The following is a 17,515-nucleotide window of genomic DNA, read 5'->3' on the forward strand; positions in this document are numbered from 1 at the left end:
CTAGAAAGTGGATGCAAATATTTAAGTTTTAGAGAGCTTTTTTACTCTAAAAAATCAGGTAAAATAATACACTGATAAAAGCAACTTCAATAAAAATATATTTTAACAATATATACCTTATCCTAGAATAAGATTATTAAGCATTTCATACAAGGATTTTACCTCAGTTGAAAAATAATTATCCAGTATATTTACTAGGAAACACATAGAGTTGTAAATAGAGTCTAGAGAGTGGATGCAAATACAGTCAAACCCTACTATAGTGAACGAAAAGTTCGGTACCGTGCCTTGCTATACACGTATAATGTTATTTTTTGTGGATATAGTGAACCAAAAAAAGTGAGGAAGTTGGATATAATGAACTTTTTTCTGTCTTCAATTGATTTTTTTTGTAATAATTTTGAAATTTATACTTCAAAATAAATACATATACCGATTTTTAAAACCATCTATAGAGGGGAATGTAGCGATAAGCATTTTTTCTTGTCTGCTTCTTTTATCTCACTTCCCCATCCCTAAACAAACCAAGCAGATGTTTCCAACTCAGGCAGATGATGCACCTGTAAGGTGTCAGTGGGATCAATATGCATTTTCTGTCAGAAGGAATGAGTAATTATTCATTATTCCTTCAAAGGGTTGGACTATATTATGTGTTGATAAGGCCCTCATTTCAATTCCTTTTTGCTCTCAGTTTAGTTTAAAAAAAAAAAGCCTGCAAGCAAGTGTCTCAAATTTAACTATGGAGAGCAGTAAACATTCTCCATTGATGATAAAATGGACATAATCAGAAAAATTGAAAATGGATGCAATCCAGCTGATATTTGCAGGGAAGAAAAACTATCCAAATCTGCAGTTTGTAACATATGGAAAAATAGGCAATTAATAATTTCTGCTCATGAAAAAGATTTAGATGGCAGAAAAAATTTGAGAAAAGCAGATCACAAGGATGTTGAAGAAGCATTACTGAAGTGGTTAGCATTCGAAAAAGCCGCAATCTTCCAGTATCTGAACAAATGTCGATGAATTTGCTAAGCAATTTTATGAGACTACTTTTATGTGCTCGAATGGCAGGTTAGACAGGTTTAAAAAGCGGAATAACAGAAATCCAGGAAAAATTATCTGAGAGTGGGGAAGTGTTTCCATATCTGATGTTGAGGACTGCTCATCAGATAAAGATTACTAATTTTTCTTTGTACGAAAGACGAGTAATAAAAAAATAACAAATTTTTGCTACTACATAATATTTTTCAGTCATTTATTTGAATAATGTGTAATAAAAGGGAGGAGTTTGGGAACCATTAGTTAAATAGCCTGCGTAACGGATATAGTGAACTCCTGGTTATAGTTAACCGAAATTTCGGTCCCTTGAAAGTTCACTGTATTTAAGTTTTCAAAAACTTTTTTACTCTAAAAAATCAGGTAAAATAATACACTGCTAAAAGCAACTTCAATAACAATTTATTTTAACAATATATACTTTATCTTAGAATAAGATTATTAATCATTTCATACAAGGATTTTGCCTCAGTTGAAAAATAATTATCCAGTATATTTACTAGGAAACACATAGAGTTGTATAAAGAGTCTAGAGAGTGAATGCATTTACAGCTAAGGATTTATTATTTACAGACCGAGACAAAACATCACAAAATGTAAGAAGTAATATTATTTAAAAAAAACATAAATAGGCTGAAACGAAACAATTGAAGTTAAGCTAATAGTCTGGCCATTTCCTGTTGAGTTAAACTGCAAACACTGCAAGTGAAAATAATTATAACTAATGTTAAAATAAGTCCGCCTCTTACAATGATTTATGCTGAATTTGTTCTAAACAATTCGATTAAAATGAGAAAATTGTGTCAAACTACAATTTTAAAAGACATGATTATTACTAATTTTCTATAATTTGCACATAGTTTGTCACCCATAAAAATATTATTTTTTTTTATAAAAATAACGAATCCGATACTAAAACGTCTAAATTGTTATTGAATTTCTATCATTTGCTTTAGGCCTGTCACCTATGAAAACAATTTAAAACCCATTTAAAAGAACAATTTTAAAAAACCTTTTAAAATGATTTGAAAACAATTTAAATAACACTTCTAATTATTAATTATATTCAATAACACTTATTATTACCTAATTATTATTAATTTCCTATCAAGTGCAAATACTGCATTTATAAAAACGATTTGAAAATTTAAGTATTTTACTAATTAGCATTAGAACTGATAAATAAATAAATAAAAAAAAATTGGTTTGCTTAGCTTCAATCTCTCAGCAAATAACTATACAAATAATGTCAAAAGAAAGTTAATACTTCTTGCTTAGATCCTAACTGCAATTTTCATTGTTTACACCTACTTTTATTTATAATTATTTTTAATTTAAGGCTAATTACAGATCTTCTATTGTATATATAAATTAGTAATCAAATAAATGTATATTAGGAACATACTATGTACAAAATAAAAAATTAAAATGAATGATGTGATATTTTGCGATGCTCAGGCTAACACAGTTAATAAAAATCAATTTCAAATCATCTCTTCCTTAATTTCCACAATTAAAGGTTCATTTTCAGGCTTTTCAGATTTAATAGTTTTCAATATAACACATTCCTCAATATCTGTAGAAGAAGAGGGAGAATTAGCTTCTAATTTAACAGCCGATATCTGTGACGACGATGGAGAGTTCGGTTCTGATTTAATAGCCTGACGAGGACTATCGCCTGGCAACGAAGAAAAGTCATAATTAGTAGACACACTTGAAGCTGTAGCTTCCAATGGCTCAATTTTAACTGTTCGCAATGGTGAAGAGTGATTATTAACTGTAGGAGTTATTGAAGATGAACTGGTCAGATGAACACAGCTTTCATTTGTAAGAGACTTCTGCTCAGCATGAAACAGAACTTCAGATATCAGCTTTTCGGCAAGGGTTTTTTGGGGTGGAGACAGGGATTCTAATTTTCGTAACTTTGTGGTACAAAGATGACCAAAAGCATCACATTCATCGTTTGTCGACTGACCAGTTGTTTGATCTCCTACTTTTCTCTTATTGGTTAAACTGGTCGACGGTAAAGACTGTCTAACATTATCCCACATGCTGCTGTCAGGAACCTGAACCATAACCTGCAATAAATAAGTAATATTAGCATCTTAAATATATCCTGTATTCAGCGGGAGTTTTTACAAATAATAGCATCAAAAAAATCTTTTTATTCTTTCGTAACAGTTTTCTAAAAGACTGATATGAAAGATAAATACTAATAACAGGTAGTGAATAAAGTAATACTTGATAGCATTGCTATCACCACCCTGTAATAGATAATGAAAACATTTACATAGCTGCAAATAGGATAGGAAAAAATCCAGTTGATTTTACATAACGTCTTCACTACTGAAGTATAAAGTAATATAGCAAAAAAAAAAAAAAAATTATTTTTTTTACAGTTCTGAATTTCTATTTTACTGCCATAAGTCATAATAACATTAAAAAAATAGATAATATACTGTCAGGGGCTAAAATTTTTAGGTACACATACGTGGAACTCATGTCTTAACTAAGTAAGAAATAATAAATATTTCAAATGTCAAATTGTACCTAAAGTAGGTGCAAACATGCATATCGTTATATTGTCATCTATTTAAATATAATGATGAATAGATTTAATAATTATACAGAAAAAAGAAATAAATTTTAAAAGAATACAAGGTTTTATTTAAGTATAATGCAATACTGTATTAAATCTCAATTTTAAAACTATTTTAACTAAGCAAACCATGAAAAATAAAAAATTAATGAAAATAATCTAACATTAATTATAAAAAAACAATACTTGGAGGTAAAATTTCAAAATTATGGGAAAAAACGCAAAAAGTCAAAGTTATTAAATGAATGCATTAATGAAACAATTAATTAAGTAAAACAATTATATTTTTTCATGTAATTAAAATGCACATAAAAATATTACTAAATAGAAATAAAATTAAATACTCACAATACTATGAGATTTCACTTGACTACTACAATGTCACAAATTTTGCTATACGTATTTAAGTACACATACGTGACTGGCCTGCTCAGGACAATATCATTTTTATATATGAAGGAAATATAAATTTAAAATATTCATACAGATCACAAAACTACCAAGTAAAAAGATTTTTCTTTAAAAAATAACTAAATTACTAAACTCAGTGGCGTGACAGCCCATAGAGGGCCAAGGCCTACTGTGCCCACCTCAGTTTTCTTGACCTTGGGGTCTAGGGTGCAGGAGTAGATGTTCGGGTCAGGTGGTCAGCCGAATGCAAAACCCCCAGTGCTTAGCTCCCAAGCATGCTTGGTACTCATTTATCGACCCACTGAAGATAACTAAATTATGTAACATTTAAAATTACCTATGCGTCCGAGCACGTGGATTTAGCTTCATTTCCCCCCAGAAAATTTTAAATGCTTCAGTGAAAGTAACAACTATAAATTCTTTTAGCATGTTTTTAGAAGCTATGAAACAAAGGTTCACATAAGTGGAATCAGGAAATGAAAAGGATAAATATAAATTTCCTGATAGCAGTTGCACAATATAATAAATATTTTATATATAGGGAATTTTAGAGATTATTGTCATCAAAATACAAAAACTTTATTACACTAATAACTATAAAGAGTCTGCAATATTTTCCATTTGTTATTAACATAAAATAAGCTTGAATTTGAAATGTTTTTCATTATGTTAACTCATAATTTTAAATAGTAGTTGAGAAGCAATTCATTGAATTAATTAATTAAGAAGTAATTCATTTTTTAATTAATTTAAAAAAAGAAATTCTGACTTAATATTAACTGAAAATTTTAGAACAAAAAAGCTTGAAACTGTTTACTACAAATGAAGCTCACTTCATTATGTAATAGTAATACTTATTTAAATATTCAAGCAAGCAATAAATTGCATTTCAGTAGGGATAATTTTAAGAAACTATCTGAAATTCACAAAGCCTAGGAGAATCTTTATTAAACCAGTAGACCAGGAAAAATTGGCATAATTCAGTAGTGTATTGGTAAATCCAGTAGACCTGGCAGCCATGAATTTAACATTCTGGAGTCCCTCTCCAAAATGAAATAAAACTTGGATAATAAAGATAGAAAACAAAATGTAAACTAAGTTATAAAAGAGTCACATTATCAATACAAAAAGCCTTCACATTTTACATGTAAAAAATTAATTCAAATATGGTTACATTGAAGAAATAATTTAAGGTAAGAAATTATAAAAGGTTTGTTGCAACCTATCTTGTGCACACATATAATAAATTTGAATCAAATTACAGAACTCTTGCATGCAAATGATGCTGGGATCTCATCCCCTACCAAGTATTACTACTGATTCAAAATAAATAATAAAATAATTTTATTTTCATACTTTAATCCTATTAAAATTTTTTAGCTTCTAAATAACCATGTTCTTCCAAAAAAAGGTGGTTTGTTAGGATATGTTTGCATAGCTGAAGATCAGTGGCAACTAAGCGTCAACCCCTTGCCCATGAGCAATGGTGCCCTGCTGACGGTCAGAGACAAGCTAAGGAGGTAAATCGTGACTGTTCCAGTGTACGTCAAAAAGAGCTTTTAAAGCTTAATAGAAACAGTTTAAGGAAAATCATTGGTCTTCTTAATGGACACTGCATCCTCAGAAGACACCTATACATAATGGGAATAGAATCCAATTCTCTTTGTCGGGGTTGTCATCCCCGTGGCAGAATTGCGGCGTCACGGCGACATTGTCGCAGAACGTTACAGAGTTTTTGCAGAGAGATTTGAGTTCCATTCACGTGATTTTGTCGTCTATCTTTATCTTGGAATTACTACACGAATTTTACTATTTTTAATTTATGTACAAGTTTTAATTTACTGTCGCTTAATTTATATACGAATTTTAAATTTTGTAATGATTTACAAAATTAGAAAGGGGAAGTAATTAGGCTACAAAATGAGAGAAAGTGCCAATAATATTAGAATTAAAAAAATATTACTTTTACAATTAAAATTTTCTATACGTTTTTATTCTATACTATCTTCTGTAAACACAACGTTTCTGTTACTTTAATTTAGTAATTGTTATAATTAAAAGTATCTTAAAGAAAAATTTATTATTAATGCTAGGGAAGTTTGTTGCAGAAAGCCTGAAAAAATTTTGCCACAGGGGTTATCACCTTAAAGAAGAGACATCACGACACATACTCTGTGATTGTGAGGTCTATTCTGCTCAAAGATTTGAGCATTTAGGGCAGCATTGCGTCAATGCCTGGGAACTGCAAGTTGTTCCTGTAAGGTGTCTGCTGAATTTTATTTCAGCTGTAGGGCGTTCATGCTAATCATGATTTAGGGTTTGGGTACAATAGACCTCTGGTCGATGTGCCTTGCTCGTCCGAGCTGCCCAACCTCTAAGTCTCTGCTCACCAATGCCTGAACTTGCTTCTCATTCAAAATCGTTCCTTTTTTTTATAATGTGTACAGATTTCAAAGATATTAACAAAAAATTAAAACACGATAATTTTGTTTATAAAATTGTATCNTTTTTCAGAAACATTTTACTCCCATTCGCGTGATTTTGTCGTCTATCTTCATCTTGGAATTACTACACGAATTTTAATTTATGTACAAGTTTTAATTTACCGTCGCTTAATTTATTTATGAATTTTAAATTTTGTAATGATTTACAAAATTAGAAAGGGGAAGTAATTAGGCTACAAAATGAGAGAAAGTGCCAATAATATTAGAATTAAAAGAAATATTACTTTTACAATTAAAATTTTCTATACGTTATTATTCTATACTATCTTCTGTAAACACAACGTTTCTGTTACTTTAATTCAGTAATTGTTATAATTAAAAGTATCTTAAAGAAAAATGTATTATTAATGCTAGGGAAGTTTGTGGCAGAAAGCCCGAAAAAATTCTGCCACAGGGGTTATCATCTTGAAGAAGAGACATCACGACACATACTCTGTGATCGTGAGGTCTATTCTGCGCAAAGATTTGAGCATTTAGGGCAGCATTGCGTCAATGCCTGGGAACTGCAATATGTTCCTGTAAGTTGTCTGCTGAATTTTATTTCAGCTACAGGGCTTTCATGCTAATCATGATTTAGGGTTTGGGTACAATAGACCTCTGTTCGATGTGCCCTGCTTGTTAGAGTTGCCCAACCTCTAAGTCTAAGCGTCAACCCCTAGTTGGTTAGTTTGCATAGTGGTCAACTTATGCTATCAAACTCCAAGCTTTGCTAAGCAGTAGATCTTGGTGTTACGATGGCAAAATATGCAAAAATGTGCTCTAATGTTAATGTCAATGGCTTTCATGTTGAAAAATTATGAACGTTATTAAAATAAACTTGTATATTTGCTGATATTGATAAAGTTTGTGTAAATATTGTGCCCTTTAAACTAAATATGCAAATAATGATATATCTACTTTAATGTTGATGATAGAATTTGTTGTTCATATATTGATCTACTTATAGATCTGATGACCAAAACCCCACAAAAAAAAGTAACTTTTTTTAAACCAGAATGTACAAGAAAAAGGGGTTGTCCACTGACTAGGTGGCTGGACGCTGTTAAGAAAGACCTAAAGATAATAGGAATAACTAACTGTAAGGCCATGGCACAGAATAGATCAAGATGGCAAAAACTTATTCGGATGGCCTTGGCCTGTCATACGCTGTAGTGCCCAAGAAGAAGAAGATATTGGTCTACAGACGGATGTACTTTAAATAATCTGTCTGCCGGTTTAAAGAATACATTTATTTGTATTTCTTTATACCTTTCTTCATACCTATTTATTTTTATGCCTTTTTAAAATTCTTTAATTATATCTGATCTCTTTCAATTACACACATGGGCAAGTCTTTTTCTAAGATTGCTTTAAACGTTACTTTGCTATGGAGGGATAATGCACTCTGCAAGGGCACTAAGATGGTATTTTAGAAAAAAAAGAAAACATTTTAATAGTTCTTTCAGTTTGAAAGCTAAATGCTTTAATGTCTATCATGCGTTTTAGGGTATTTAAATCTAAATATTCATTTCTGAAAATGTTTTTAAAATTGTCTAATTTAATGCTGTAACTTGTCTTAAGATTATAACAAATTTGATAATAATAGGCACAAATGAAATCTAATACACTTACACCACCAGCTAACAGCAGTCTCTGCCGAAAAGCAGGAGATGGGTTTTGAATTGTTAATTTCACTTGATGCACATTTGAGAAAGAAGCATTGTCTTTTAAATACAGATCATAATCTATTTGTATCTTCTTGGGGTCGGGAAAACTCTTAAAATGAATATCAATATTCATTACAAAGGATCTTGACCCAGAGTCAGTAACACTAAAAGGAGGCTGATTCGCAACTGAAAAAAAAGGAATATATAAATATACATATATAGGGTGCCTAATAAGTATGAAAATATTTAACTAACACGAGAAACATGCATTCTATAAAATCTTTTTAAATATTTGAGTGAAAAGTTTTCAGAATACATTTATAATGGCACCAAACACATTTCGAGGCCTTAATAGTTATCCTTGTATCTTTCAATATATCTATATATATATTTCTCTTACGGCGACAAAAAAAACTCCCCGAATGGCAAAGCTAGAAAATCGACCAATGATTGCGGCTAAAAATGTCACATGCCAAAACTAGCTGAGGTGGCTCAACATATAGCGCTTTTAAAAACGGAAACCGAAATAACCAGAGAGAGCATACTCACCAAATGTAAGTCAGGCAGAAGTAAGTAGTCTTTGTCGATACTTTCACGAATTTATATATTACGAATTTATTTCATGATTTTTTATTTATACCACAAATTTATTTGTTTTATTATTGTTATTAGTTGTTCAATGAAAAATGAGTCTCAATCGTGCTGCTATGCTTTTGAAGTATAATCAAAAGAAGCGTGCTCGAAGATTGGAAGAGAGCATAGATGATAGCTATGAAAGACATAGTGGTGTAAGAATGCATAGACAACGTGCTGTCATTTTAATAGACTTAATTATAGCCAAAATATTAACCTTTTTAAAGAGATATCAGTTTTAGAAATTTTATCTTAAGATTTTATACTATAGCACATTTCTAATAGGTTTAACGAATTACGTGTAATTTATTTGAATTCAAATTTATTTTAATGACTTAGTATTTACTAAAAAGATGTAAATTTTTTAAAAAGAAAAGTTGTTATATGGATTTGAATGATTGTTTTGAATTCTTAGAATTTTGTTCATTTGCAATGTACCTAAGTTAGTAGCGAGGGAAGCGAGCTTGGTTTGTGAAGTAAACCATATAAGGCGGGCACAGCCCACTAGTATTTAATAATACTACATTTATTATTTATTAATAATCAACATTCAAATTATAAATTCAGCAAAAAACTAAACTGTTCAAAAATTTTAGAAGATTAAAAATTCGAATAAAGAGATCATATTAACCCTCAACGATAGAGATATGACAATGACCAGTAGATGAACGCAAAGCTGTCTACTTGTACGCTGGCCACCTTTGACCTGAATGACAGCTTGCATTCGACGCGAGATTGACAAATAAAGGTCTTGAAAAAAAGTTAATCGGAATTTGCAGCCATTCCTCTTGCAGGGCAGTCAGAGAGTGTGCGTGGAGGAGGAAACCTAGCACAGACTTTTTTCTCTAAAAAACCCCACAAAGGCTCAATGATATTGAGATCAGGAGACTGAGGACACCACGTTAAATGTCCCACTTCACCATTATGCTCATTTAACCATGCTTGAACACAGTGAAATGTGTGAACAGGGGCGTTGTCATCTTGGAACGCAGGACATTCTCCCGGAAAGAGAGTATGACGCATAGGGTGAAGATGATCTGCGAGAATACTTTGGTAATGGTCACTTCTGACCACCCCCGGAAGACAACAAGAGGCCCCAATCCCCGGGCCAGATATAGTGCTCAACACCATCACAGAACCACCTCCATGTTTCACGGTTGGAACCAGGCAGGCAACATGAAATGCTTGTGTTGGGCGTTCGCCACATGAACACACGTCTGGTGATCTGGAAAAGTGTAAAAGAGGATTCATCAGACCAGATGACTAGTTCCCATTGCAGTTGTGTCCATTTTAGGTGGTCTTGGCATGACTGCAGTCTATTCAAAGCCTTCCCCGCTGAAACAAACGGTTTTGGAATAGCTACTCTGCCATGAATGTTAGCAGCATGAATAGTTTTCATGGATACAGGGTTCTAAAGGTGGGTATTCATCTCGGATGTTATCACCGGCATTATAGTCTTTGAATTTTTCACTACTTTTTATTATATTTGTAGTATGAATTATCCAAATGCGAAACTAGCTATTCAAATTCAAAGTTTTCATTTATTTTTACTTGAATTGAAAGCATTTTTTTTTACCTCTTAAATTTTATCATAAACTTTCATANATTGGAATTTGCAGTCATTCCTCTTGCAGGGCAGTCTCGAGTTCAGAGAGTGTGCGTGGAGGAGGAATTCTAGCACAGACTTTTTCTCTAAAAAACCCCACAAAGGCTCAATGATATTGAGATCAGGAGACTGAGGACACCACGTTAAATGTCCCACTTCATCATTATGCTAATTTAACCATGCTTGAACACAGTGAAACGTGTGAACAGGGGCGTTGTCATCTTGGAATGCAGGACGCTCTCCCGGAAAGAGAGTTAGAAGCATAGGGTGAAGATGAACTGCGAGAATACTTTGGTAATGGTCACTTTTGACCACCCCCTCAAGACGACAAGAGGCCCCAATCCACGGGCCAGATATAGCGCTCAACACCATCACAGAACCACCTCCATGTTTTACGGTTGGAACCAGGCAGGCAACATGAAATGCTTGTGCTGGGCGTTTGCCACATGAACACACATCCGGTGGTCTGGAAAAGTGTATAAGAGGATTCATCAGACCAGATGACTAGTTCCCATTGCAGTTGTGTCCATTTTAGGTGGTCTTGGCATCACTGCAGTCTCTTCAAAGCATTCCCCGCTGAAACTAACGGTTTTGGAATAGCTACTCTGCCATGAATGTTAGCAGCATGCAACTCCCGTTAAATAGTTTTCGTGGATATGGGGTTCTGAAAGTGGGTATTCACATCAGACATTATCAACGGCTATGTAGTCTTGCATTTTTGAGAGACTATCCTCTTTAACACCCATCTATCACGGTCTGACAACTTCGACTTCCTGCCACTGTTGTGATTCGCAAAAGACACCTTACCCAACTTTGTGTATGCTGACAGAGTCCTTGAAACACTCACAAGGTTCACTGTTCTCGACACGGACGCTCCAGCGAGGGGAGCTCCGATTACCGTGCCTCTTTTAGGGTCAGAGAGGTCGGACATGATCTCACTTTGCTAGGAACAAATTTTTCTCATGCAACTCTCACACTGCAAATGCTAGACTGATACCTTTCCTTTCATCCCCACTAGGTCGCATACCCTTGCGATGCGTGTTCACCGTTTACTTCACAGGTGTTCCTATTATTTTGTCCTATACCTGTATACATATATATATTACTCAATATGCATTTTCAAGGTATCTCTATTTTAAACAATTTATACCCCATTTTTCTTTTTGTAAATACACCACCACCCGTAATCCTAAATTGAAAAACCTGTTAGTCAAATTAGAGTTTCTTTTCTCTCTGGAGAATCTAGATCTGCATTAAAAATTGAGGTACTGACTTAAAATTTTGAAGTTGCCCCATCAGATGGGTCAGGAATTGAGGTTGGGAGGTCGAGTAGGGTATAATTGATTTTTCAAGTCATTCTTAAAAATGAATGAAATAATTTCAAATTAATATTAGGGTGGCCAAAATGAAAAATGCCCACAGTGTGCACAATAGTGTCAAAAATGCAACAATGATAAAAGCAGCACCCTTCAGGTTAAATAAGTTTATACTAAAACTTATAGGGTTAAAACATCACAAGACCTCGTAATGTAACATTTTAAGGTAAAACAAAATAGGGCTGGAAAAAAATTTATTCCTTACAGAAAAAATACTAATCTTTATGGTTTTGAGAGTTAAGATAGCTTGAGATTTAGTAGGAGATATATTCTTCATTGGAGTTCATAACTTCAAGGAACCAGAACCGATTCTTTGAAGCCAACATATTGTGAAACAGGTATAAGCTAAGGTAGGAAATAGGTTCAACATTGCTGTTCAAAATTTTTAGGAACCAGAAGCAATTTTTCAGAGTCAACATATATAAAACATGTAGGGGCTATGGTAGAAAATATGTTCCATGATCCAATTTCAAACTTCTAGAAGCTACAACCAATATAAAAAGGTTAGAAGCTAAGGTAAGAAATATGTTTCCAACAATGAATGCAGTTTAAAACTTCTAGGAAGCAGAGTAAATTCTTTGGAACCAACATGTTATGAAAAAGAAAACAGCATAAAAACATTTTGCTTTTAATGAAGCAAATAAAGATAATTAATAATTCATATTATTTATAAAAAATTAAGATTAAAATTAATCATCGTGGGATAAATTGTATAAGACATTTAAAAAATGAAATTTAGTACAAGTGATGAATTCTTTGAGTTGATAGAAAAAGCTGATAAAAAGGATTTTCTGATCAAATCACATGTTTAGAAAATTTTTCTCTTTTTTAAACATATTCAATTTTCAGAATTTTAAGAAAAGGTTAAATTTTACTAAAATATTGGGTGTCAGCTACAATTTCTAAGACAGAATGGGCGATCGGCTACCAGGACGTTGTAGAAACTTATGCACCAATGGACTAATAGAACAAAATATTTCTACAGAATGTTGAAACAAGTTATGTTGTTGTATTGAGTTATTTCCCACTTTAAATTCTTTAGTAATATACAAAATGCCCTCATCTTGATCTATTTTAATTTATGTTAATATGCAACTTACCCAAAGGAGCACGAGCTAAAATTTGTGGAAAGATGAATTCTACTTTTTCAAGAAAAATTCCAGTTGCACTTTGATTCGTACAACGAACAAATGCAGTCCAATCATGAGTATGCCCTTGAGAATTTGTTGTGGTCTTTAATGTAGCATCATGACCAATCTCAATTTTCATATCTACAATTTCTTTTACAGCCTAAAAACAAAGATCGAACAAATTAGGAAATTTTTCTTTCATAAAAACTTACAAAATATTGCCAAATGTGGTAATTTCCAATGAAGGCATCTAGCACGTAAAAGAAAAGAAAATGTAATAATTATAGTCAGATCAGAGATTTGGATATTCTAAAAAAATTCTTTTAAAATAAGAAATAACAATAATATTAAAATGAATAAAATATAAAAGAAATCAAAACAATTGCTTCTTAAAGTTATTTCTATTTCCGTTTGGTGTATCATAATAAGAGTCATCAATGTAGTTTTTGTGAATGTTGGATTCATCAGGCACAATATCATCAATTATATAAAGTATTTCAAAAAGTATAGCATAATTTAAAATTATTCAGCTTGTTTGGAGGAATATTTGTAGGCATAAGACCTCACATAATTCATAGTAAAATGGTGACTTCTTTTATCCTGTGGATGAGTAACATTGCCAAATTGAATTTTGAGCTTGACAATCAAGTTGCAATCTAAAAATTGAGTTCAAACCATTATATTCCAACTTTAAAACAAACCTAGCTTGCTTTCTTGTTTCGGTAAGTTGAAGAACTTTTATCGCTGCTTCCTGAGTGGTTCCATGTCTATTTTGATGGGTCAGCTGATCCCACAGCAAGAAATGCTGGTGCTGGAGGGAATTGACAGTTCTTTAAACTAAAAAGTCCAGTAGGAATAAGATGCACTCAAATAACTTCAATGGGGGAATTACTGCAGTGCTTTTTGCTGACAAAGTATTAAAAAATTTCATGTGAGAAAAAGTGTTTCCCACTTATTCAAAAGCTGCAATTCAAGCCTCAGATAATAGGAAACATTTTTTAAAATTTAATAAAAAAAAATAATAAAGCTATTATTAAAACGAATTAGTAATTTATAAATATCATAAAATGTTTATGAACACTATCTGATAGAGATAAATACGAATTTATTAATTATTAGTTTCAATCTTTAAGAACAGCAGAACTGTAGAATAATTATTACATATTATCAAAATATTTTTGATGTTCTTGTGCAAAAGAAAAGTCTTATATTCTGCAAAACTCTGTTCATGCAACATGATCTCAAGATCAATATTTGTTTAGAGAGCATAATATTCAATTAAAGAAAAACTCTCAAATTTTTCTCTTAAATGAAAAAATAAATAAATAAAGATAAAACCGATTGTAAACATTTTCTAGTTAATTGTTGACCACTACAGCTCTACCTTTAGATAACATTGGACGACTCTGGAATAACGAACACCTTCATTTAATGCGCAAATTGCCTCCGTCTTAGCATTCTCTTTCATAGACAAGCTAGTACGAACTCTCCAAAAGCTATATTTTTGCACTTTATAATTTTGAGGGAACTCGAAGATTCTATAAAATTATAATCAGGCGTAATTTAAAACTTAAAATATTCATGCTTGGAGTTGCTATTTTGCAGGAGGAAGAGATACTTAAAGAAAATCTTTGCTGAAAAAGAGGTTTCAAAAGAATTTAACTTACTACATTTTCGGAATCTCCTGGCAAATGAGGATGGCGAAATTTCATAAAATGTTCTGGATTTTTCCTATAACACGCAGTAGCATACCTGCACACAGGAGTGAAATCAATAAAAACATTTTCACTTTGATCACTAACATCATCAGTCTCCCCACTCATTATGCAACTAATAAAATTAAAAAAACAACAGGTTAATAATTTATTTTATCTATAACCTTTCTTTACTTTTTAGACAGAATTCATGGGCAAGTGAATTGAATGAAAGAAAGAGGGATAAAAGTTGTAAAAGCACTGTTTACAAAACTCGACGCGAACCAAAATTTAAAATTGATAAACAGCGTGATCTTTTTTATTAAAAAGTCAGACAGTTCTAGCTTGTAGCTTGTTTTAGACATTCAAGTTCTCTAAATGAAAAAATTGTTCTTTCTAATGGCAACGTTGTTATCAGTTACTATGACAACTCTTTCAAACAATAGATCTATTTCTCCCCAGAATGCCACAGAATAAAAAAGACAACATAACAACACTCTCTTTGAATTAATTCTTCAGAATGATTTTGAAATTTGTTGTTACAAATCTGATTAAAGCTATTTCATTGTGAAGTCACTTTTATTCAATTTGTATTTTATTAAAAATTGAAAAAAAATCTCCGGTAATGTTTAAGTTTAATGCTTTAGTCGTTTTTGTTTATTAATGCTAGTAGGTAGTATTATGTTTGTTATGTTGTTAATAACTATGAAGTATTGTAAGATGGACTTTTTTTGGGGGAAATATACATTTCTTCAGAGTTCCTTCATAAAAAAACATCCAGAATAACCAGTTTTCAATCAGAAAATATCTAAATTTGGTATCCATTAGATTTTGCTATAAATATTGAGATTTACAAATAATGTATCGAAGTAATAAATATTTTTGCTTCTTATTTGTTCTTTATACTTTTCATTCTTGTTTTCTTTCCAAGGTAGTTATTGTAGGTACTGAAATGCATTCCTGAATAATTACTTAGTAAATTTAACTTTCTTGTTTACTTCAATCATATAAATTTGTCACTTTTTTAGCTTTGTTCTTACCTCCAAATTTTGCACAGTTATAATAAGAGTGCTTTGGTAATGAAGTATTGTAATATTTCAACAGCTTTATCAACAAGTTAAATGTTCAACTTTGTATTGTTTATGCAGTCTTTCAATTAGAGAAATTTTTTACATATTTAAGAATTACGATAAATTTCTTCAGTGTATAATTATACTATTTTATTTTCTTTGTGCAGCATTCACCTATATAACTAACCAAACTGTATTTACCTATTCACTCTTGCATCGTTTGAGCTAATTCATATCCCTCAATTTCTTATGAAACTGGCTCATTTGTATTGGGAAATAGAAGTTCCATGCAAGTGATTGACAAATGGGTTTTTCAATGTCACACAGGTAATTAGATTTGTTATAAAAGGTATAAGAATTGAGAAATGGATACCTAAAGCTATGCCAGTAAATTTTTTCTTAAAAACCTTTTCTTAAAAATTTCAAATAACGGTGCAATACTTAATAATTTCTTCTGTGTTTTCGAATTAAAAAATATTTGCCAAATAGTGAAAGTCTCACTGCGCACCACTAGTATTATTATGGTTAGGCACTAATATAGTACCTAGGAGCCGTGGTGGCACCGAGCTAGAGTGTTCACTTCCCAATGAGGTGACTCAAGTTTGAATCCCAGCGATGGCTGGTCAATACGAATTCTGCATCCATCTGGCACGACCACAATGATGTGAAAGTGTGGTAGATGGATCATGGGTTTGTGTTACTTCACCATCAGTCTAATCAAGTTTGGTTTTTGTAATTTCTCTATTGATGTAGCTCAAACGAGGGTTAGTTCCATCAAAATGTTCTCTACAAAGCAAATTCCTCGCAACTCTTGATTCACGAGTTCCCTTTACTTCTGATTGGGTTTAAAGTTTCAAGGCTATGGAGTTGAACATTGGTAGCTGTAAACTTAAAATTCTGATGGTTGCTTAACGACGGTTATGAAATAATAGAGTACATATCTAGAATCGCCTGGTATAGAACACTTCCCTCCCAATAAAGTGTTCAAATCCCAGCGAAGGATAGTTGATATGAAATTTCTGGCATTAAATATTCTCAGTGGTAAATGGATCATGGTTTTGAATCCCTTTGATGTCGGGCTGACCATAGGAAGTTTTGGTGGTTTTCCTTTCCATGTTACACAAATATGTGTTAGTTGCATCAAAAAAGTCCTCCATGAAGACTAGAATCCGGGAGTTCCATTGTCTTCTGGGTTGAGTTAAAAATTCCAAGGCTGGGGAGGTGATCATTGATAGTGGTAAACTCAGTATTGGATCTGCTAACATAAAATATGGTTTCTAAATTAAGTACTTTGGTAATAACTTTATTACCTTTTCCAAATTACCATAATTACCTTTATCTTAAAGGGTACATTTCCATATCAAATCCTGATCAATTCAAGTGCACTTCCTAGTGCTTATAATTAATAGATTAGTAAATTGTATGCAAAGGGTTATATAGAGGTGGGCATGAATTTTTTTTTCAAGTTTACTCCATTGTTTGGTGTGATTTTTTTCAAAAGTTTCTTAAGTTTTTTTAATGCTTTTGTCCAGTTTTCACTTTTCCTTTGTGATTATTTTGGTGCAAGATTTTAAAGAAAATCTTCTTTGAATTTTTTTTTCGAACTTAGAATATAGTACATAGTTCTAAAATTTCTATTGATTGTAGTTAAGAATATAAATTGTATGTTGATTTATTGCATTATTATTAAAATATTTCTTATTTTTTAATTTATAGTTTTACAGTAGGGAACCGATTATCCGGAATGGTCGGGACCATCGCTATTCCGGATAACTGATTTTTCCGGTTTT

General features: G+C 32.0%; 2 protein-coding genes across 6 annotated transcripts in view; one reads left to right on the forward strand and one right to left on the reverse strand.

Moving 5' to 3' along the window:
* Window positions 1–1,441: 1,441 nt before the first annotated feature.
* Window positions 1,442–15,120, reverse strand: LOC107449216 (protein AF-9). The gene is made up of 4 exons (XM_016064689.3): window positions 14,629–15,120; window positions 12,932–13,121; window positions 8,182–8,402; window positions 1,442–3,134 (listed from the first exon to the last, which is right to left on the reverse strand). Exons 1-4 carry the CDS (start codon window positions 14,782–14,784, stop codon window positions 2,541–2,543), a joined length of 1,161 nt encoding a protein of 386 aa, XP_015920175.2. The 5' UTR covers window positions 14,785–15,120; the 3' UTR covers window positions 1,442–2,540.
* LOC107449211 (BBSome complex member BBS7) overlaps window positions 15,110–17,515 on the forward strand; it is a 32,480-nt gene continuing 30,074 nt past the window's right edge. The window contains exon 1 of one of the 5 annotated variants that reach the window (XM_043046180.2): window positions 15,110–15,277. The gene's annotated coding sequence lies outside the window, so the exon portion shown is untranslated. Of the gene's footprint in view, window positions 15,325–15,422; window positions 15,473–17,515 lie in introns of those variants that run through there. The other 4 variants (XM_043046177.2, XM_071180707.1, XM_043046178.2 and 1 more) reach the window with 4 other exon arrangements.

The sequence above is a fragment of the Parasteatoda tepidariorum genome, chromosome 5 (genome assembly GCF_043381705.1).
Source record: "Parasteatoda tepidariorum isolate YZ-2023 chromosome 5, CAS_Ptep_4.0, whole genome shotgun sequence".
NCBI lineage: Eukaryota > Metazoa > Arthropoda > Arachnida > Araneae > Theridiidae > Parasteatoda > Parasteatoda tepidariorum.